The 24,890-nt window shown below is 39.5% G+C and overlaps 1 protein-coding gene across 1 annotated transcript in view; it reads left to right on the forward strand.

The window, feature by feature from the left end:
- Positions 1 to 23,767, forward strand: part of LOC124162713 (toll-like receptor 6) — a 30,777-nt gene extending 7,010 nt beyond the window's left edge. The window contains exons 2-7 of the mRNA XM_046539323.1: positions 5,666 to 7,167; positions 10,081 to 10,465; positions 10,598 to 10,738; positions 16,981 to 17,280; positions 20,595 to 20,806; positions 22,814 to 23,767. Coding sequence (XP_046395279.1) covers positions 5,675 to 7,167; positions 10,081 to 10,465; positions 10,598 to 10,738; positions 16,981 to 17,280; positions 20,595 to 20,806; positions 22,814 to 22,982 — 2,700 coding nt within the window. The 5' untranslated portion in view covers positions 5,666 to 5,674 and the 3' untranslated portion in view covers positions 22,983 to 23,767. The remainder of the gene's footprint in view (positions 1 to 5,665; positions 7,168 to 10,080; positions 10,466 to 10,597; positions 10,739 to 16,980; positions 17,281 to 20,594; positions 20,807 to 22,813) is intronic.
- The last annotated feature ends 1,123 nt before the right edge of the window (positions 23,768 to 24,890 follow it).

Genomic DNA, 24,890 nt, shown 5'->3' on the forward strand with positions numbered 1-24,890 from the left:
AGGAGCTTTGAAAAAAGTGTCTCCGTTCGTAATCGCGAAAGTGATACAGGGATTGGTTGGGGATGTTAAAACGGCGAAGAGACTGCAGTCAGGTTTTCTCCTCATACAAGTCAACAATTAGAGACAGGCAAAGAGACTGCTGGAGCTGAAGGAGTTCTTTCAAGTCCTAGTGAAAGTTGATCCCCATCGATCACTAAACACTTGTGATGGCATCGTAACATGTTGGGACCTTTCAGACTGCACCGAGGAGGAAATTAAAGAAGGCCAAAAGGTAATATTGGTCCGCCGCTTGAAAAAGAGGCGAAGCGGTACTCTAAAAGACACAAACAGCTTTGTCCTAACCTTCGCCCTTCCGAAGCTTCCCTTGTCCATCTATGTATGCTACAGTGCTATCCAAGTTCGACCGTATATTCCTAAGCCTATTCGATGCTTCCATTGTCAAAGGTATGGACACACATCAGGCAACTGTAAGGGAGAGGAACTCTGTGGTAGATGCTCTCTGAAGAAGCACGAAGGGGACTGTAGTGAAAAGGAAAAATGTGTGAACTGCCATAAAGAACATCCAGCGTGGTCAGCATCCTGCCCAATTTTTGTAGATGAAAGGAAAATTCAAGAAATAAAAACCTCAAAGAAAATAACTTACGGAGAGGCCAAGAAAGAAATCAGAGCTCTGCACCCTGTATTCTCTGGACAATCCTATAGCCAGGTGACGGCCAAAAAATATGTGGACGCTGCCGTGCAGACACACACGCCTTCTGTATGTGTGCCATGCAAATGCCTGTTCCTGGCCGCCAATCCTAAGAACTTAGCAAGTATCAGCATCACGAAGGATAAAGCTAAAGCTACTGCGGAGAGTGACTCTTCGGGCGAAAACTCGTCCCCATTCAAGAAGGCCAAAACACTCTTACGCAAAACTCATTTTAAAAAATCGGACCTCGAGGATGACGCAGTATCAGACGATATGATGGACGCCGATCCCTCCGAGGTAGCTAAGCAATTCAAATGCTCGACTAATCCTCCAGGAAAGGAGAAGACAAGACTACGATGATCGTAGTCGACCGCATAAGGAGTTTTTAATATATTTATCTCTTTTTATTATTCATGAATTGTATGTTTAAAACCTTACAGTGGAACTGTAACGGTATTTACCGACACTAGGAGGAGCTGTATGTACTGTATTAAGGATTCTAACCCATCCTGCATATGTCTGCAGGAAACCCATCTGAAACCATCTGACAGAAGCGGCAATAGAGCCCAGGGAGGGGTTGCAATAGCTGTCCAGGAGAGCATTTACTCTTCCCAGATCACATTAAGAACCCCCCTACAGGCAATTGCAGTCTATGTAGCTACCCCAGAGTTAGTTACCTTTTGTAACGTTTACTTGCCCCGGTGGGCAGTAAACAAGAATGCCCTTGAGCCGCTTGTCGCTCAGCTTCCAAAACCACACGTGCTGTTGGGGGATTTTAACGCTCATGACTCCCTTTGGGTAAGCAACAGAGCACAAGCTTATAGTAGAGGAAAGCTAATAGCTATTTATTAATGATTTCTATTTTATTTTACTCAACAATGGCGAACACACTCATTTCAATAGTCATAATAGAGAGTTCTCGGTTATTGACTGGTGTTTTTATAGTTGTAGTTTAGGAGCTAGATTACAGCTGTTGGTACATAACGACCTCTGCGGGAGCGACCATTTCCCGATTTTTATTTCGAAACCGAGTAGACGAATTTCCTGTTTTAACGGACCCCGTACTTGGACGATTAAAAAAGGGGACTGGCCGCTTTTTAGAAATCTTTTCAATTTTACATTCACTAACGACCGCAATGGAGCTGAAAATGTTTTAACCCTTACCAAAGCTATGTTGGATGCTGGCGAAGCTAGCGTCCCAAGGGCATCGATAGCTGCAAGGCGTCCACCCGTCCCATGGTGGAACAATGAGTGCGCAGAAGCTATTGCCGCAAGGAAAGGAGTGCTTAAGATCTTTCAAAAATACCCAACAACAATGAACCTGGCAGCTTTCTGTTGACTCCAGGCCAAAGCTAGGCAGATAATCAAGGAAGCTAAAAAGGCTTCCTGGATTTCTTAAGCGTCCCAAATAAACTGTCAGACTCCTATATCGAAGGTATGGGAAAAGGTGAATAAAATCACAGGAAGCCGAACATCCACTGCTATCGCTGGCCTAAAAGTGGGACCCAAAATTGTAACTTCCAGACAGGAAGTCGCAGAAGCATTTGTGGAGCACTTTGCTGAAGTAAGCTCTTCCAAAAATTATGACCAGGCATTCATATCAATGAGAGGGATAGCTGAGGCAGCCCCTATGAATTTTGGCAATAAAGCAGACTTTCCATACAATGAGCCCTTTAGTGTGTGGGAACTCGAAGCTGCAATCGCATGCTCGAAGAATACTGCCTTGAAGAAATCTGCCTTGCTGGAAGTCCTGCAAACCTATAATTAGCTATGGGCAGAAAAAACCTTTCCTTCGTCCTGGTGGGAGAGTGTCATAATCCCCATACCCAAGCATGGGAAAGAGAAGTCCGACCCGAATTCTTACCGTCCAATTTCTCTCACCAGCTGCTTATGCAAATTAATGGAGAGAATGGTCAATCGGGGGCTCATTTGGTGGTTGGAAAGCCGAAACTCTCTCTGCAACATTCAATGTGGATTTCGGAGAGGCTGCTCCACCTTGGACCACTTGGTGAGGATCGAAAATTACATCCAAGAAGCCTTCCTCCTCCGCCAACACGTAGTTGGGGTGTTATTCGATCTAGAGAAAGCCTACAATCGGGTGTGGCGTAGAAAAATCTTGTGCACTATGCATGACTGGGGTTTTAGGGGCAGCCTACCGATTTTTATTCAACATTTTTTATCGCATCGTAGTTTTAAAATAAGGACGGGGTTGTATTTAATGCATTCCTAACCTCTTGACAACGGAGTTCCTCAGGGCTCCGTCTTGAGCATGACACTGTTCGCTATTGCGATCGATGACGTAGCCAAGTGCATCCAGACGCTGATAATGGCCACTCTGTTTGTAGATGACCTGGCGATTTTCTGCAGGTCATCCAGGGTGGCTAGTGCATCAAGATTGGTCCATCTCACGTTGAACAAACTAGACCAATGGACCCATAGGAACGGCTTTCGGTTTTCTATTGAGAAAACCAAATGCGTACACTTCCACAGTGCCAGAGGCATCCATGTAACGCCTACGCTTTGTCTTAGCAGAAGAAATCTCCCATTCGTGGAATCGATCCATTTTCTTGGGCTAATATTAGATCAAAACTGGCGAGACCAAATTAATAATCTGAATATAAGCTGCTTTAAGTCTGTTAATGTTTTAAAGTTTTTAAGCCACGTATCGTGGGGAGCAGACCGCACCACCTAGCTCCTACTGAACCGCACATTGGTGCAGTCTAAACTAGACTACAGCTCATTTGTTTATGCATCCGCTCGCTCATCGTATCTGTGAGTTTATTAAGGAAAAACACTTAGTTACTTCCACAAAATTCACAGAGTTTCTACTTTACTACCGGTTTCGGCTATTACATCATTTTCAAATATAGCGTGTACTTGAAAATGGTGTAATAGCCAAAACAGTTAATAAAATAGAAACTCTGTGAATTTTGTGGAAGTAACAAAGTGTTTTTCATTATTAATATGGAGCCCTTCCACCACGTAAAAGCTTCAAGTTTCGATTTAGTATCTACGAGCATTAAATTCTTTCCATGACACAGCACTATGAATCTGCACTGGGGCCTTCCAAACAAGCCCAGTTCCAAGCATCTATTCTGATGCAGGGGAAATTCCCTTGTGCTATCGTAGGACTTGGCTGCTGTGCAGTTATGCAACCAAAATTTTATCCATGACGAGTCACCCATGTTACGACATACTTTTTAAACCCTGGTTTATAAACGTTTTTAATCGAAGGACTAGGGCATCGAGACCTGTAAGTATTCATTTTAACAATTTTATTCTCGGATGTGATTTGCAATTACCCGACGTATTACCTGTTGAGTACTCTACCCATGCACCTTGGTTTACTCCCACTCCTATTGTTCATACGGTTTTTCGATCTCGACCAAAATCCGCCACTACTCCATCGTAGTATCAGCGTCAGTTTTTTATGTTTCGGTGGAACCACCCCAACTTCATCCCCATTTTCACTGACGGATTGAAGTGCAACTCAGCCTGTGCATGTGCAGCGTTCTCTACTCTCCATGGAGCTATGAAGGCGAAATTACATCCTGTGTGTAGTGTCTACACAGTGGGACTTTTCGCAATTAAGATGGCTTTGGAAGCTTTAAGTGATGTGGTGGCTCCTTCGTCATTTCCACCGACTCCCTTAGCCCCCTGCAACCTATTTCTGGCTTCTTGCCCATGCACTCAATTGCCCAAGATGTTCACTCAATGCTACTGTCCCTCAAGAGAAAGGGAATCATTGTATGCTTTCTCTGGGTTCTGGGACATGTGGGGATAGCGGGGAATGAAAAAGCAGACATCTTGGCCAAGGAAGCTCTAAGCTATGCTAAGTGTGCAAATCAATGCTAGTTCAATACGAAGAAGGACTCTGCACGATAATAAATTGCAAAGCATCAAGGTGACAACTTCAGCCTGGCCTTCCTCGGCCAAGAACAATCAAAGGGTGGAAGTGGTAATTACTCGGCTGAGGATTGGGCACTGCTGCTTGATTCATTCCTTTCTCTTTATGGAAGAGAAGGAAGTGCCTCAATGTGATGAGTGCGGATGTCTTTTAAGTATCCGACATATCCTGACAGAGTGCGACAAATACCGTGGCGCGTGGATTCGGCTCAATATAGGGGGGGACCTTGAATCCCTCCTCGGAGACAACCCGACTAATCTGAATGGAATAATTTTGTTTCTCAGGGAAACGGGTCTGTTTAATCAAATTCAAATTTTAATAAATAATGTCTGATTGTTTCCAATCTATATAAATAAATTATGCAGTGACCATCCTTCTAATGTATGACTTGAATCTAATGACTGAGTAATGGTGCAGAATGACCTAGCCGTCGACGCACCCTAACGATCAATATTACTACTAATAATTTACAACCTGATCGCAGTTGAATGCTACTCGTTCCAGGATCATAGGAGCAGTGCGTCTTGATCGATTTCACTGCATCTTGCTCGCTGTGTTTGATGTTCACGAACCCATTGCATTTTAAGTCTATCCGCTTCATTTTCAGTCACACCATAACGCAATTCTGCCATACCAGTTCTACTATCATTATTATTTGTCTATCGTTGGTCATCCTCACAATTGCGCACGACGATCATTTACGAGTGATCACTCGAAAATGGTGAAAACAATGATCGTGTGATTCAGACTTAAGCATCAATGAGTGCTATGCCACTAATATTTGTCTAAATTTTCTCTATGCACAGCATTTCATGTCAATTGGTTTACTCTCAAAGAATTCGCAGGTTACATCTGATGTTCAAGACATATGCCTGAAGTATTCCTGAAATATCTTAATGCTGGTAGAATAGAATTTTCCCTCTGATCCGGGTGTAAAGGAGTATTCATTGGTGTCTTAGTAGTGAGCCCTGACGTTCAAATTCCTACTTACTCCTTGCACCGTGGTGTAAATATTCGTACCTTTAGCTAATCACTTTGCTGTTTTTTTTTACCTATTTTCATTTTTCCAGGTTCAAAAGATGTTTGGAGCTCCAAAGTACAACAGCTGCAATGCAAGAACAGTACATAGAATCTTATATATATTCGTCACTGTCATTATGTTCATGTGTTGTCCTTGCGAAATATCGAGGATTGAAAGTGAAGAAGGAAGAACAAACCATATGGGCTACTATTGTAAAGATGAACCCAGGTGTCTCTGCTTCAGTTCTAGCGATGAGCTTTGCCCTGCCATAGTCTGTGAAGACAAAATTTTAATGCACCGAAGAGCGCTCATGAGTGACTCGGTAAAATATCGGATGGAGTGCAGGGGAGAAACGCAGGGAGACCCATACCATTACCTCTCCATGTTCCTATCCGCCAACTTTTCAGCAAAGTGGGCCAAAGTGGGCGTACTGATAGTGATCAATTGCACAGCTCCGCCTCATGGTCAATCACTCCTTGAAGCTGAAAGTAGAGGTAATGTTGGCGGCAGGCATGGCATTCCACTTGAAATTGTACATATAATCTGCGAGCAGGCGACCTTCCGTCTGGATAAGCAGCATTTAGCTGGCTTCGGAAATCTCAGAAGACTTAGGGTCCTCTGTCCAAAGTTGTCTGAGGTAGATGAGGACCTTCTCTCGGGGATATCTCGGGGAAGGCTGGAACTCCTTCAAATCTCAGAAACGCAGGTACAAAATTTACCAGAAAGATTTTTCATGGACATTACAAATATCAAACATGTAATTCTTAGCCGTAATAAGCTCAGAGCATTTGGGCGTAGTTTTCTGAGCAGCCTCCCGAATATAACAACCCTCATTCTTAGTGAAAATGAGATAGAAAGCATGGATGATGATATTTTTCTCCAAACGCACCTGATCACCACACTCGAGTTACAAAAAAACTTTCTCTCACAATTACCAACGAGTGTATGCAGCCTGCGGAACCTTCAATCTCTGAATGCTGAATATAATAGGATCTGTTTCATCCCTCAAGAGTGTTTATTCAGTCTCCCATCCCTCAATGAAGTTACTCTTTCCGGTAACAGACTCATAACCCTGGGACCTGCATCAAATTTATATCAAACGGAAAGGATAACACCCAGCAACAACTTAGAAGCCATCGTAGACGTATTGAGTGTGGATGAAATGCATCCCAACTCGTCTTCAATGCTTGAGCCATTTGGAAAATTTGGTGACACAGCGATCGGCACTTCTTTGATGAAGTCTCTTAATTTAAGCAATAACGCCTTAACATCCCTGCCAAATGAAGCCTTCTTCACGATGCAAAAACTTGATACCTTAGACATTTCCAAAAATAGAATTACGTACTTGCATCAGGATATCCTCTCCCGGAACGAAGTTTTAGATCACCTCGACGCTTCGAACAATTTCCTCACCCACATCCCGGCGACCTTGATGAGAAGCAACTCCAGATTAACTGTTCTGGAACTTTCCTACAATTTTATTGAGACTCTAGCATTGGATTTCTTCCAAAATTCCACTAGATTGTGCCAAATATACATCAACAACAACAGGTTTGATTACAATTACATTAATATTAATTCTTTACCTTATATATACCAGGGAAAGTCGAACATTCTTCTCCTTCAAACTGGGTGGTTAAATTATTCTTGCCTTACACATGCAACTCAAACCTAAGTTAATTGTTGCTGCTTGTCTTCATCTGTATTGGGATTGGGCAAGGGTGGATCCAGGATATTTTTCTGGGAGGGGCACATGGGTGTACAAGGCAAACAGTCTTCTCATATTTGAGATTTAAAGGGTAACAATATTCATAGAAAAATTACTGTACAATATATTTTCTTTATTTTAACAAGGTACTAATTATTGATATAAAATTACGTAAATGATGAGACTCCCAATTAAACAAAAAAAAACGAGCATAATGAAAGCCATATTAAAAACCTTGTCTATTTTTCAAGTGTCTGGGGGGGCACGTGCTCCCCCCCTAAATCAGCCTATGCATAAAGGAATGAAAGATTGTTACAATAAAAGAATATATATACTCTCCTTGACTGATGAAGCGGCTACAACCGCGAAAGTCTTTCAGTTTTATTTTTCGTGTGAGTGTTTTCTTCCTTTTTTTTCGTGTCTATGTTTAGTGACTGTGTTTTTGAACATTCATATATATATAAAGAATTCAATTTTACACACATAATATTCCAAAATTTTTGTCTTTTCTATTACATTTGTGTACAATTGAATTCTTTCTGTATTTCTTTGTGACCTACAATCCAAGACATTAATCATCATTGGTATAATTGTAAACCCTTCCTGTACAGTTAAAAGAATGCATCATGAACATCTGAAAACACCTCTTGATCAGCAGGGAAATACCCCATGAACAGCTTATTTGAACGGTTTGTGATACTTCAGTGGGCCAAAATTCACTCCAAGAACGGTTCCCCAACAGCTCATGAACACTTCTGCTACAGTTACTGAATACTTTGTGTCACACTTCTGGAATGGTTCTTGAACAATTTATTTTCACCAGGTATGCAACCTTTATCATTCATAACAATTGTATATCATTCTCAGACCTATACACCAAGACGTTAATTGTCATTAAATAATTGAGACCAAGAAAAAAATCCATTTAATAATACCAGTGCTGGATCAGGAAGCTTTGGAAGATATGTTTACAAACTGTAGCTAGGCTTAACTGAAGTTTTGCATACCAATGAAACTAAACTGTTCAGGAAGAGCTCTCAAGTCTTTGGGAATTAAGATTTTCAAGCTTCTGGGGTTATTTGCAGTACTTTTAGTTATTGCTCAAGAGCTGGATTGTATTTGAAAGCCACACATTCACCACTTTATTTACTTTGCTCACATTAGTGTTGTAAATGCATAGGAACCTCAAAACATTTGTACTTATATATTTACACTTTTATTAAAACTGTCAATGTGAATATATATTACCCTCATTATACCGATTTGGCAAATTTTGCACATTTCACCAATAACTCAGCATAAACATTCACACAGAGTTAAAGCACTTTAAAATTTTTGAACATTTTAGCCCTAATTTTAAATGTCTACCCTTATAATGCAATCATTCATGTTTCTTTTAATTCATGCTTATCATTTATGTAAAATAGTGAATTATGAATAGCATTAATTAAATTTTACATTTAGTAACTGTGGAAGAAATGAGCTGGGCTATTGAATTTAATAATCTGTTCAGGAAGCGTTCTTGGCCAACTGTGCTGAAGCCGTGCAGGGTCCGTGCACAAGACGTTCATGGGCTGTTCGTGGGTACCAGGTTAGTGTGTGCGAACAATTCCCAAACACTTCATGAACGGTCCAGGAAATTTGTGAACCTTATGTACAGTACGTGCACAGCTTACGAACAGTTAAGCGAACAGTTCATTTTCACCAGGGGAACAGTGCGAGAAGTAGGTGACTGATGGTACTATGGGGGATTATGGGATTCTAAATTTTAAACTCATTCACAATCGAAATAAAAAAATATGATCGAGCTCTTATATGGAGTAATGCAAGTAACAATCACCTTCAAAACGAATCTGACATGATAGCATGGCACCACGTATGGGAAACCTGAGATGAGGTTCTTGCATAGTTGGGCATTAAACAATTGTGTATGAGAGACAAATTTCAAATTACTTTCTTAAAATGCAAAATACCATCTACCCTTGTGTGCTTAGAAATTAGAGTAGTTTAATTCTTAATACAAAAAAAATTCTTCCCATAATGTAACATTTACATATTTAATCTCTTAAATAAGTATTTTAATGTTGTATTAGACAAAGTCATGGTTGAATCCTTAACTTCATCAAACATTGTGAGAACATACTTCTTCTTTGAACTGGGTGACTAAAATTTTCTTGCCTCGCGCTTTTCACCGAAATCTGAGTTAATAGTTAAAGGTTTGGCTTATTGTGTATCCAAAAATATATTTTATCATGGTAAAATTTGCACAAAAGTGAAATATGGAGACCATTTTTAAACCACTTCCTATGTACTTCGTGACACTTAATTAGCCAAAAAACTGTGGCTTCTATTATAGGATTTCTATCTAAATAACTAATAGGGGTGTAGATGAAGTATCTTGAGCTGGTTTTATTTGAACAATTCATACATAAATGTCATGCCAAAAAGTGTTGAGTGTGAAGTATTTCATATGAAGAGAGCAAAGAAATGCTATAGTTATGATAAAAAATTAGGAAAGTAAGAGTAAATTCTCTTAAAACATTAAATAAATCTACTGGAATGTGCCATATCCATGGAAGATACAATCATGTAAAAAGCTTTTATCGCCAATTAGTTCTGCCTAATTTTTATTGCGTTCAATACTCAAAACATTATCTCAAAAATTATCATCTACGGATGATGAAGTATGATAAGTATTTCTCTCATAAGCTGATGTGTGAAAATATAAAAATAGTAATGTTAATATTTCTTTACAGGATCCGCAATTTGCCGGACAAGATATTTAAGCCATTCCTAACACATACGACAGGTTGTGCATGGCCTGTTCTTGATATGAGCAGCAATCTTCTGGAGGACATACCAAATTTGACGATTCCACAGTTGACGTACCTTAGTCTATCTGAGAATAGGCTGACTTCGATCAAACCCGACATGCTAGAGCATTTACCACATCTATTGGAAGTTAACCTGTCACACAACCTGATACATTCCATACAAATGCCAATCATGCCATTAGTGCTCAATGAAACTGTACTCTTTGGCAAACATCTGACAAAGTTGGAAGTTATTGACCTATCATCTAACCAATTAACAACTTTTCCGGGCATAACGTTAGTCGTGTCAACCTTAAAACACCTTAACGTGAGCAGTAATGATATCACAGATTTTAAATTTACACCTGAAGAACCAAGGCTATCAAATCTTACTCTTGCATTGGAGACCTTTGATATGTCAAGAAACCGTGTAAAGTCTGTCGATTTTTTCTATTATCAGCTCTGGGACTACACTCTGACGACGAGACACGTGGACCTCTCCCACAACAGGATTGACCTGACGGAATGCCACGACTACATGCAATCCGTTAGGATGGTGTGGGGGTGTTTGTCACCCCTACATAGGCTTACAGGATTGGAGGTAAGCAAAAGCAGCAGTAATTTGGGACTCAAGTCACCACGAGCAGTGCTGGTGTTGGTGGCGTTACTTTGCAGTGTGGCCGACTAAAGTGGAATAAAAAACGAAGTTGCACAAGGTTAGTCGTTGTTGGGAAGTGCTGTGTTGCACATTTTTGAGGAAGAAAAAGGGGTAAAATGTCTGCGAGATTGGGCTTAAAGTTATTGTGGATAGTCAGGTGCATGGGAAGGAATGTAGGACCACTCTGTGTTATTGAGGGGGAATATGTGTACAATGCAGGTCTAGTGATGGAAGTGGGTTCGTAGAGAAGGAGAGAAAATGAAAAATTGGACATTTTGTCATTTTTTTTTGCATAAAAAGTGCACTTTCGAAAGAGAAAACGTAAAAAAAAGGAATGAAACTCGCAAAAATAGAGAACCACATGAACCTTGCAACTAATAACTTTATTATTAACTTAAAAGGGAATACTAATATAGCAACAACTATCTTATGATGTTAGTAATTATATCTGATATGACTGAGAATTAAAATAAGGAGATAAGGGGGCCTATTACGAACGAGCGGGCGGTACGCTACCGCCGGGCGGAGTTTTCGTTCGGTATACGGTATCATACCGTCCCTTGCGATTACGAATGGGATGGTCGGAAAGTCACCGCCGGGCGGAGAGTACGCGTCAGGGGGTCGGTAAGGAGCGATGCGGCGGAAGTGATGTTTGTATGAAAAATTCTGAGCTCCTTCAGCCCGAAAATGGTGTAGCCAATGGCAAGGGCGTGCGGTGTTCGAATTCCGCGGCAACTGTTCCTAGCAGACGAATATTTCGGCAAGAGTTGTTGGCAGTCGATAAAGACAATTAGTGGTATTTATGGATTAATAAGGATGTGTCCTTCGTTAATTCACCTTAAAAGTTTGACAAATGAACGAATTTTGCTCCTCAATTCTTACTTATAGGATAAAAAGTTGAATAAAACAATAATTAGCAGTGACTTGCGGAAGATATCATCAAAAATCACGTATGAGCAGACGCAGGTAGTGACAAATTGCATGGCAGACCATCAAAAAATTACGATAGAAGTACTTTTAGGGCCAACGGGCAAGGTGAACCACCAATTCCATTAGAGCTTTGACCGAAATGTCCATTATTAAAAAATATATGAAAATCCACCAAGAATACTTAGCTGGAGAGCCTTAATCACAGACAATATGACACTCAACATCTGTGCAATTACAAAATATCTGTTGCTCTGCATTCCTTTCGTGTTAGTAACGGGGTTTGGAAACCTAATGCAAATTCAGAGAACAAGAAAGGCACTTTTAAAAATAATGAAAAATAACTTTTTGGCTGTTATCTATGAAAAGCAATGGAGAATTAAAAAACACAAGATATGCACTATTGGTTACAAGAAAATTTTATTTCAATATAATGTCACAGAGTTTCACCATTTCTTTGGTTTAGTCACAGGTACACAACCACAGCAAAACAGTCTGCCCACAATAAACATGTGAGATCGCGAATCGGTTCCGCGGCAGTCACACACACAGGCTACAACTTACTTCAATATTTCAGGTAAAATCCACAATCGATACAAGCTCACACCATTATAAATAATGGTAAATAGGCAAATACGATCATCAAAAACTGGAAGTCACTACCATTCTTATAGTCATCACGTAAACATTACAATCAAGAGCTCGCTATGATGAAAACAACTATTTAATCACTGATTTTAAGCCTCACATTATCCTACGCAAGTGGCACAGGTGACTTTTCTCACTACAACTCCTTGGTACGAAATTGATACACTAGTATAAACAATTTCACACATGGCTTTGAACTTGATAGCTTGATCGTGAAATGTTATCTCTGCGGTGAATGACGAAGGTATAAACGCCACTGACAATCTTTACATTACTATCAGACACTTCTCGATGGCGTAAACCACTGTTTAAAAACCAACCACAATGGAACAGTGATAACTACAGCTCTTGGCAGATGTTTGTCAACCTCCTCAAACTTTGTGCATTACAACCACTGGTACTGTGATTAACGGTATTTGTCACATTGAAAATAACACTATTTTGAAACAAAATATGTTCGTAGAAATCTCCAAGCAGCGAGCTAAAGTTACATTCACCTCACAATTCAAGCAGTTATAACGTTGAAAATAACACTACTTTGGCACAGAAGATGTTCGTAGAAATCTCCAAGCAGCGAGCAAAAGTAGTATTCACTTTGTAATACAAGAAGTTGTCACGTTGAAAAAATAATATTTTGCCACAAAAGATGTTCGTAGAAATCTCCAAGCGGCGAGCAACAGCTGTATTCACCATACAATACAAGCACAGGCAGTCCTTAACGACGAATTTTCCGGCACCTATGAAGAAATGGAAGATGTTTTTGCATATAAAAACATAGCGGACATTAAAAAACATCCAAATTGTTCTAATTAAATAAATGAATGAGGGTCAACTTACCATCAAAGTATCCATCTCCTACGGCCGTGGCTCAGACTGCTACAACGTTGTTATATGGGTATTATAAATTTTTTGTTCAACTGCTCCAGTCGGCTCCAGTTTTATATTTTATACGCTTACTCAGACATTAATATTATAAATAACACAAAATATGATAGCTTCCGAGTTTCTATCGTCGGATATTTTGTTTTAAAAACGCCAGCTCGACCCGAAAAATGTCCGCCATTAGGGGTCGGTATCTCACCACCGGGGTAGCTGGCCGTGGTATCACACCGACCCCTAAGCCGTGGTGTGACACCGACCGGCGGCCACTCGTAATCGCTCGGGGGCGGTGAACGCGTTCCGGACGGTATGACACCGCCGGCGGAGTCTCACCGCATGCGGTGAGCCGTTCGTAATAGCCCTCAAGATCTATGAAAAAGATGTCAAATCTAAAAAAAACTGCTAGACGCCACTGAATCTCAAGGTGCTCTTGCTGAGTGCTATTAAGGGTATCCCTCAAACTCTACTTCCTAACTCAGCTGCTAGATAGCATCTATCTTGTCTGGAATCTTGAATAGAGTCAATCTATTCTTGGAGTTGATTTATAGCATGGTAAATGAAATACCCGAGTTTACTTCAGTCAAGTCGGTGGGGGCTTCTTTGGCTCTTCAACGGGTGAAATCGCCATCAAATTTGTCAATCTAGAATTCCCAGCAATCACCTCACATAAATTATTTTATGGTTAGGAGTATTTTGGCCAAGGAAGCTCTCGGTGATGATGAGTAAACGGTGGCGCTATTTCTCCTCGAGGACCTAAGAGCCTCACTTAGAAATGCTGTAATTGAACAGTGGAGGGAGTCTTGGAGGACTCAGAATAATAAACACAGTAGCATCAAAGCGACAAGGTCATCATGGCCCTCCTCTATCAGGAAAAATAAAAGAGAGGAAGTAGTCATCACTTGGCTGAGGATAGGACACTGCCATTTGACTATCACCTTTCTCTTTACCGAAGAGAAGCAAGCTCTTCAGTGTGATGAGTGTAGGTGTCAGTCAGCATATCTTGACAGATCGTTGTGAATACCGTGATGTGTGGAGACAGTTTAATATAGGGGAGATCTTGAATTCCTTTTAGGAGGCCACCGTAATAATAATACAAATAATACAATTATGTTTCTCAAGGAAAGAAATCTTTTGAATGAAATTTAAGCATACCTGCCAATTATGTTATTTAGTTAAAAAAATGTTATTTAGTTAAGGTGTACAACACCTCTTTTATTATTCTATTACCCTTGTATGATTTGAATTCAATGATTGGATAGTGGTGCAAAATGACCTAGCCATCAAGGCACCCTAATCCTCAATTCTACCGTTATAGGGGGGAGCATGGTACCTCTGTAGTTCATGTTTGGCTGCTTAACAGAGTCCCAGGTTCAAATTCCCAGTGAAGGCTTCCAACACCCCAATAAAGCCCAGAAAAATGAACTGGCCTCCCCTGTGTATAATATATGATATTGCCGCACCTGTGGATAAGTCAGGGGTGACCTACACTATCACCTATCCAAACCAACTTTCGGGTTGTGACCATACGGGTGCCATCTGTCCATTGGAATAAAATAATGCAAGGTTTGCGATGTCGTGTAAAGGCTATGAAATAGGTTCTGTTACTAAGCACACAACAGGTCAAGGGAAGTTGCATTTTATAGAATAGAATAGAATAATTTATTAGTCCAAAAGACACTGTACAAAATATAAGTATAGAGTAAGTGTATAGGACACGTCAAAAGAAAGAGTGAGGAAATCACAAAATCTCATAAGATATTCTTTCACTCTGTAAAAACACCTCGTGACAAGGAAGTTAAATAACTTTCTCGTAAACACATTGTATCTGTCCTCTTATTTTATGTCGGCTGGAAATTTGTTAAGTTTTATGCACATGTTTTCAGCACTCGGACTCCTTAGATGTTTAGTGGAGCAGGATGACATCACATGCATATCATATTTTAGCCTAGTGTCGTAGGAATGGATTTCATTATTCTTTACAAAATCTGATATGTGCTTTTTAACATAAATTACAGAGTGATAAACATAAATAGAAGGTACTGTTAATAGATTTAATCTCAGAAACAGTGGTCTGCAGTCAGCTCTATAGTGTACTTTACAGATTGTTCTCACAAACTTTTTTTTGGATGAACTATATGGATGAACAACAAATGGATGGAAACTATAACACAAAGGATCCAATCAACAGCATTTATTTATCTGAGTAATTGACACTGAACAACAAGGCTAAAAAAGAATCCCTTTATTAAAAAAAAAACAAAATGGAGCATGTTGCTGATGTAGAATTCTGGGTAGAAGAAGAAAGCAAAATGCAAATTATAGCTTACACAAAGTGAAGTCATTGACCAAAGAATTACAGGTGCGGCAAAAATCACATCCTCCCACCACTAATCTACTATTTTGATGAAGTGTGGGGAAGTTTAGCAGTATTTACAGAATGTGTCACTGAGGTGACCTAGACAAGGCAAGTGCTTTGGCTTCACACCGTTGTTCCGGGTCGATGGCTGCACATCTTTACTTTGTGGCTACTTCTTCTGCATCCTCAGAAGAAATAGCCACGTGATGATGAAGGAAGAGCTCTAGCATTCATATCTACATAATAATAATAATAATGATTTATTCTACGTTAAACACACTACAATGCAATAGTCTTCGTCAAAGTCAATGAAATACTAGAGCTTAATAATACAATTCTGAGTACTGCATTCAAGAAATTCATTCATATAGTAGAAAGCTTGGCTACATATCCATAGGTGGAGACAACGCTTAAACCTGGGTAATGAACAGTCTCTGGCCGCTCGGGGTAGGTGGTTGAATACCCCGCAAGCCACCTAAAAGGCGTGTGGCAGGGGGTGTTAGGACACCAGCTGCCTACGCTTAAAAATTGAAGTGGTCTACGAAGTAGGGACTAGCATTTATTAAAGTCCTTTATGGTTCGGGGAAAAAACGAATTCCCATATCTAGCCGTTTGGCAAAACATCTCCCTTAATTCATCCTTTCTGTCTGACCTAGAAATATAGTGTGTCTCTAATATTATGTTCTCCATGTTGCTCTTGAAGATATCCATTCTCAATTGTTCAAGCAACCTAAGCCTAGCGCGCAGCCTCCGAGTCTCCAGTGGCTCCCAGCCTAATTCGCTTAACATCTGGGTAACACTGTCTGTATGCCTGTAGCAGTTTTTGACGAAACACGCAGCCTTCCTTTGTATTTTATTCAGTTCACGGATAGTCTTTCAGTACCGGAGCCCATACACTCGCTGCATATTCAAGGTGCTGACGGACGAGTGTGAAATACCACCTCTCTTTCACGTTCTCATCCAAAAATCTTCCCACAATACGCTTGACAAATCCTAATAGCATTGTGCTCTTCTGAGCCGATTCAGGCTGATGGCATTGTTGGTTGATGTTCCTGGAAGGGATGGTCGTGTAATCTCAAGGGATAGTTCCTACTTCTTCCTTAGTTCGAGAGAATACCCTCGTTTTTTGTCTCTCTCACGTGACCACTGCTGACTTCCCCTCTCTCCCCTCTTCTCCCATGCAGCAATCTGACTCTCCCTCTGACTCTCTTTGTGGTCGGGTCCATTAATCTCTCCCACGCGTGAGTTCCCATACCGCTTTACACCCCTTAACCGCAATTGTGTTTGCTATCTTCCACACCCATTCACCCTGTGGAGTTAAAACTAAGTGAGTGAGAATTAGCAGAAGTATAATATGTTTCTTATTTAATTACAGGTCATCATACTCTCCCATAATAACATTACCTACATACCCATGGAGTTCCAACACTATCTGCCCAACCTGCGTTTTGTTGACCTCAGCCACAACAAAATTAAACAACTGTGGTATGGGGATCTTCTTTTCACTGAGGCCCAGAAAGACATGGATCTCGAGATGTTTCGGAGGCAAACTTTTTTGTGGGACCCAAGGAGTGAGGTGAAGGAACTCTTCTTCAATCAATTCCCAGGCTCAAACAATCTTACGATAGACCTCAGGCATAACTCCATCGATTCTGTGGAACTTCCAGATGAAAAGGTAATGGCTTATTTGAAAAGGTAAGCTTCGGTAGTTAAAATTACTCATTTCACTATCTCGGTCTTTGAGGAGAAGCCACGTTGAGTTATCACATCGCTCACATACTTTGCTGACGTTCCGGAGGCGATGCAGCACTCCATCTTCTGGGACCACCAAGCTTTTAACTGAGTTGATCACTTGGTGGGTCCAGACAGGGTTTCACCTGGGTGGACCTTGACCCCAAAAAGGTAATGCACCACTGGCGAGAAAAATTATGATACCTCACTGTAATGATATACGTAATGATAAAAGCATGATATGAATGGAGGCATGTAGTGAAAAGCTTAGAATGACATCAACAAAAAGAATGCTTGGATCAAGTATTCATACTTGAGCATGTGCATAATTTCGATTAAGTTCATAACAAAATAGCAGGGCAGCTGGATCTTCAAAGAAGTGCCTCGATTGGCAATTTTAATTTCTTTTGTGGTAGCAACCTCCAAAGCAATATATATCGGCCAAGAAAACAGAAAAAAGAGAGAGATGAGATGCTGCCTGTATGGGGAAATGAGAGTCAACTGTCATTAATCTCAGGAGACGAAAAAAAAATGCAGACAGATATTATGACTGAGGCATTTTTTGCGTAGCAGTCAGTGGGATTGGTACCCTGATGCAGAAAGGTTGGTTCGTCAGCATGCAGGACACAGTCAGTGGACACATTCACTAGTAGGTCATTGACCATGATCAAGAAAAGGAGGGGACCAAGTACTGACCCTTGAGGCATCCCATGCTTAATCTTGAGGAACCCCGATTGAGTACCATTCACTTGCACTAGTTGCATGCGATTACTCAGATAGGAAGGCATAAATTCGAGTTCAACCCCATGAAATCCATAATAGTTCAGCTTCTGCAGAAGCACTTTGTGATCCACAGAGTCAAATGAAGATGAAAGATCACGAGTCAGGGTAAGTGACAAACTTTATTTAATTTCAAATGCATTGATTATATGCTTCATTACACTGTGAACTGCTTGAGTTGTATTTTTACGAAACCCAAATTGGGATATTGTTATTAGATATAGAGATTCGAGATGGTTCACAATTTTAGTGCAAGCAACACTTTCAAAATTTTTAGCAAAGAATGGGATGATGGAAATTGGACGGTAGCTACTTGGCAGGTTTCTATCACCATGCTTATAAACTGGGATAAGCTTTGTGTATTTGAGTCTGCCTGGGAAATTTCCTGACTTTTAGCATGAATTTATTATTCTTGCCAAAGGATATGCTATACAGTGTATAATAGACTTAATGAAGTTGCTAGAAAGACCAAATATATCCTTATTGTTGGAGTTATTAAAGGCTTTTACAGTTGTAATTACTTTTAACTTGGAAGTTTTCCTCCACAAAGGGAGTACAGTTGTTATGGAAATTCTGAAGGAGTTGGATAGAAGTTGCAGTACCAGCCAGAATGTTTTCCACAGAATTTATAAATGATGCATTGAGAACATCAGCCTCGAGTAGGACATTCTTGTGGTCAGCCATCATACCAGTTTCCCTCTTAATGACTGACCAGGCTGCCTAGTGCATTTATTAGTAGCATTAGTTATGAAGTAATTATTGGATTGTTTAATTCATTGTAATATTCCTTTTTGAGTTTAATGTATGTATGTACTGATTTTTGAGAACAACAGTGCCCGTGGGAATTTCTTAAGTGGAATTTGAATTAATTTTTAGGGAAAAGCATGCTCAAAAAACAAGATAAAATGTTCATAAAAGCAGTGAAATATTTTATTAATTTCTTTGACTAACACCAGATTCAAGTAAAGAGTCCCAGTCAGTTGTACTCAGAAGAGCTTTGAACACTTCAAGTTGGTAAGGAGTAAATGGCCTGGTTAGCTTGGTTTTGGAGGTTTTCCTTGTGGGGTCACCCTCAACATTGATGCTGATCGACAATGATATTTCACAATGGTCTGACAGCATTGGCTCAAAGACACTTATTCTGAAATTACTTACATTTGGGCCAATACTTACATTATCAAGGCAAGAAAGCTTCCTTGTAGGCTCATAGTTGGCACAATACAAATTAAAAGACCTAAGAAGAACACTTAGATGTAGACTATTCTTTGATTGGCAGCTCATGTCAACATTTAAGTCAGTGCCAATGGAAATCTTTGTCTGGAATTTCTGAAAGTGGCACAGTACACTTTCCAGTTGTTCATGGAATACATCAAAGTCACCATTGGGTGAACGATAAATTGAGGCAATAATTATTCCCAGGTCATGGAGATACACAGCTGCCACTTTAAATGCAGTTCTGAACAAAATTTTACCACCTAAATCACTTTGCAATTAAGATTATGCCGGAGAAACGCACAGGCTCCACCATTTTTTCGCTCGCGCTGGCAGCAAATGGAAGCAAGGTCAAAGTCTTGCAGCTCGTACGGATGTGTTTCCTGTTCAAGTAACCAGTGCTCGTTGAAGCACAAGATGTCAAAATTTTCAGAGTTCAGAAACACATCAAGGTCCAGGGTTTTGTTATGCAGGCACTGCACGCTGAGAATTAGGAATTTAGCTAATCCAATGTCATGACACACTACGTTACGATTGTATTCCCCTCCTGTCATCTAAATTTCTGGATTCAACCCAGGTGTTTCCTCTTTGCAGCATAAATTCTCAACATTTATTTTTCACTTAGTATGTGTAAGAATAAGTTTGAAAAAAGTTGTTGAAATATGTATGTGCTTATAATTACCTTTTGTACTTGGCAAGGGATTATTACCTCGGTGTAAGCAAATGTAAATAAATCAGACTATTTGATTCAAGTGTCTTGAACATTACAAAGCAGAAAATGGGTACATTACACAATATGATGAGCATTTAACCCTTTCGCTGCTGTGAATGCACCTGGTACGTTCGCATGGTAGGCTGCTGTGAACATACCTTTTCTTTCTCCTGGCTATAAGCTCAGCACTTTCCCTGCGTGTGAAGGGTAGGTTTCCGGAGAGTGAGCAGCAGCAAAAGGGTTAATAATATGAATGACAATGCATGGCACATAGTTGCTATAAAAAAAAATGAAATGTGTGAGTAAGCCTTGAATATTAAAAAAAAAAAAAACAATTATTTCTGTGCCAAAATTTCTTTAAAAATGCCCAAATGAAGGTACATACTTCCATTGAAATCACCGCAACTATTTTTATTTATTAAATAAATGTCACTTCCCACAGTAAAAGTACCACCTATTTAGGGTATACATATAAAAATTCATCAAGTGACTAAAAACTAAAATTATATTTAAGGAATGCGTTTATATCAAGTGTGCCATTATCTCCCTCTCAGATTGGAATAGTAATCCCGGATTGCTACGTGGACCGCCAGTTCTCCCGCGTCTCCTTACTTCTCGGCCACAACCCTTTCCAGTGTGACTGCCGCGTTTTCAAGCTCCTGCAGTACTCTCTGAAGGAAATACGGCCCGTGTCAGCATTGGAGAGGCAGACTGGGCACAGGCTGGTGCTGCCAGCTGTCATTGACTTGCAGGACCTCCACTGCTCGTAAGCATCCTACTGGGAGTCTTTGAGGGTTGCTCTGATAAATTTGTACAATGTGAAATCAGCCATACACCCTTAGATCAGACAGGCTCTCAGTTTGGTACTCCATTTTCACCTTGCAGCCAAAGGAAAGGGGCAAACAATTGCTCTCATCAACAGCAAAGTCGTTATGGACCACAAAGGTTATTGGCATAGCAAGTCACTACAACAGTACATCTATATCTACATGATACCCCGCAAGCAGCCTAAAAGGCGTGTGGCAGGGGGTGTTAGGACACCAGCCATATACACATAAAACATGAAGTGCTCCAACAAAATTGGGACTAGCATTAATTATTAAAGTCCTTTATGGTTCGGGGGAAAAACGAATTCCTATATCTATCCGTTTGGCAAAACATCTCTCTTAATTTATCGCTTCTATCGGATCTGGAAATATAGTGTGGCTCTAATATTACGTTCTCTGTGTCGCTCTTAAAGACATCCATTCTCAATTGTTCAAGCAATCTAAGCCTAGCGCAGAGCCTCCAAGTCTCAAGCGGCTCCCAGCCTAATTCACTTAACATCTGAGTAACGCTGTCTGTATGCCTGTAGCGGTTTTTGACGACGTAGTTGGGGAGGAAAAGGTCGCTGAAAAAAAATGATCGATATGGGATTGGTTTTTCAGCTTTTGGTGCAGTAATACAAAGAGGTAATCTCGGTCAAATTTCTGGTGGAAAAAGATTCAGGGGTGTTTGCAGTTGTTTTTCAAAGAATTAAGACCTATGGGTGTTCTGAGGTAATTTATAAGGAGGCATTCTTACTTAGAACACATGGAGAAACAAGCAGGCCTATTTGGTGGGGTAACTGTACGTTGGGTTACAGTTTAGGAGAGTCTGTAGCTAAAGATAGCTAACAGGGCATGAGAAACCAATGTCTATTTGCATTGCAAGTCATTAAGATCACTGTCAACCTCTTATCTGAAAGTGCAAGACCTGTTTTGTCATGAGTATGTATTACATACGTAAATGTATATTTAAAATGTACTAATTTTTGCATATTTATTGAAATTCTCCGGTCTATTAAGGAATGGACAAAATTTTTCTAATAGTTCATAATTATTTTATTCGAGTGGCAAAATAAACCGTTAGATTGGGTAAGAAAGTGGGTGAAAAGTAATTTTTGTAATTTCATTCAACATTTTATTCATGCTTGATCTTGCACCATCTTATACTTCTTATCATCATCTTCTTATACTTCTCATCTTAAGTAAGTCTATCCTTACAAGGGTCTCATGCTGTATTCATCTGTGTTAAGTTGGCCAAGCACCCAAACTTAATTAAGTTTTTTAAAAGTGCAAGTGCTTGGTTATTATCTTTTGCTGTAGTCTTTTCTCAACAGATTTTCATCTGGTAGTCGAATCACCACCATATGATGAGTAGTACGTATGATAGTACACATTACCAATTTCTTTAAAATGGTTTGTTTTTCTGCATGTTTTTGCCTGCAACTTATGCATGTGAATTCACATTTTTCTGGATATGCTACGAAAGTAAATATATGTAAGCAATCATGATATAATTTTTTTCATCATCTTACCGTTCTTTTTTTCTACTTTTTAAAATCTAATCAAAAACTTTGTTAACTTTAATCTGTCACGATGTGTTTTCATTCTTTATTTTTAGTATTCAGTTTCTGAAATTTTTATTTTGAGGATGGGTGGGGTTATTAATTCCAGTTTAAAAAAACATTTTACAATGAGCACTTAACGAAAAATTGGCATAAGCCTCAGGACTTTGATAAAAAAAATAAGATGCACTAAAAGCCATCAATTATCATTCATATGGAAAACTAACCGCAAACTGCCGCATGCATTGATGAAACTGATTTAAGTTATTTATTAGCTGCCTTGATGTCTTTACTTCTCTGCTCCATTTCATATCGTGCACAAAAAACTCATTATAATACTGCGTGTTATAAAATTTCACATTGTTCTCCTTACGGTTTTAAAAATAATTTTTATCATAATTTCAGGAAGCCGGACTCAATCAATGGAAAAGCAGTTGCGGAAGTAGACACTTTGGGTTATCATTGGCTGCCCATGATTGGGCTTTGTTTGAATCACGCAGGTCCTCTGCCAAAGTTGGGGCGGCACAAGACAGCAGTCAACGCCACTGAAGGAAAAGCAATGGGTGCTAAATAATCATTTTTACTCAGAACCACTGATGCTTTAAGTATCCTTTCTGAAAGTTGTGTCCTCGGAGCCACGAATTTCAAAATGATAGCACTGCATTCAGTCTTGTAGTGGTCAAACTATAGGAAGTAATATAACTTGTAAAAATGGAAGTGTGGAAAAATAATGTATCGCACGTAATTGATGAGCAATCAGTAAAGCCTAAAAGATGAGCATGAAATTTATGAAGAGACCTTTATATTATTTTGAGTAGTTGAAAGTTATGCTTTTCTACTGTGTTCAGTCATAAAATTTATGTATACTTCTTAAAACAATTGACCTCCTTAAATATTTGCAAAGAAGAGTTTCACTTTACTCCCCTTTCATATACATATTATGAACAATGATTGTCTGAAGCTGGGGCTTCAATTTTTATATAGATGCCAGTAATAAGGTTTTACCTCTTAGGTTGATAAACATGAAAAGCAAAAAAAAAACGTTTCTAATGTTTTCAAAATCAATAGTTCTCATTAAAAGACCAAATTTTCCTGTACCATCGACAACTTTCTTGGCTGCTGAGGAGGAACAGAAAGGCAACTGAACATCTTCGCAACCTTCATAAACTCCTTATTCATTAACATCAAATTCACCATTGAACTGGAAAAGGATAGTAGTATCAACTATCTGGTTTTTTCAATCAAAAGGGAGGAGAAAAAACATCATTTCTCAATATGTACTAAGAAATCCCACAGAATGCACTTAAAAATTTGTTGTGGTAACGATACATGCTATGCAAAAATACATTTTCAAAATATCGCATTGTCTTCTTTAACTAATATTAATTGAGTTCAAATGATTAGGCCTCGATTTTTCTTGTTTGAACACAGGTAATCAAACAGGGAACTGCTATCGAGATCATGTAAGACTTGTGATAAAAAGCATATTACCCTGCTATACATTTATTGTTATTGTTCCTTTGTCGAAGGTGATGTTCAAAAGAAAGAGAAATGACAATCAAACTTTAGTAGCCAGAGATGTAGCCATTAGGTTTCTGCATTTGGAACGTAGATTACAGAGGGATGGTAATTACCGTGTTGCATACGTGACCTTCATGGATGATTATGAGAGACAGCATCACATAGAGATCATTCGAGCTACAGAGACAAAAAAATATTGTGTACGTAATGTTGCCACTCCTAGTCTTTGAAAGATAAATTGTGTTATTTTTGTTACTTCCTATTCTGGATAATCACAAAATGATGCCATCATTTTGGGACCTAGAGGTCAAGATGATATTGTTTCTATTTTGTCCAGGTTAAGACAATACTCTCTGGTGATGCCGCCTCATCCTGGGGCTACTTATTTCGATTACCCCTCATTTGCAGCTGACCACCACATGTGATGAATCATTCAATATCCACCACCTGCCATCCGCCCTGCACCTGAGGCTCAGATAGGGTGTTTGGCGGAGTATCATCCCCTCCCTTCAGTTTGGGATATTCAAATTCTATGTTAAGGGATAAACCTTTTTTTCTTCTTCTATTTAAAACTTTTTTGGAATAAATCATATTTTTATTCCTCGATTTAACTGGAAGCTTCCATCCCACTTTCCCAGCATTTGTACTCCTAATTAGTTGGTTGCATCCCCTAAATCTATTACTTTGAAATGGTTATTTAACGTATATCTCAGTTCCTTAATTTTATCTTTTTATTATGTACTACAACCATGTTATTTACACATTTGAGAACATACATTCTTTTGTCCTCTTCATTCTTTATACATATATAGCGTTGAGCATTTGTGCTGTGGAGGTATCGATATTCTTCCCTATGCATCACAAGAATCATGAATGTCTATCCATAAAAATTCACCCAACCGAATACCTTCAGTTTCTCCACTAATGTAAGCTCATGGCGGTATTGATTTCAGATAGCATG

The sequence above is a fragment of the Ischnura elegans genome, chromosome 7 (genome assembly GCF_921293095.1).
Source record: "Ischnura elegans chromosome 7, ioIscEleg1.1, whole genome shotgun sequence".
Taxonomy (NCBI): domain Eukaryota; kingdom Metazoa; phylum Arthropoda; class Insecta; order Odonata; family Coenagrionidae; genus Ischnura; species Ischnura elegans.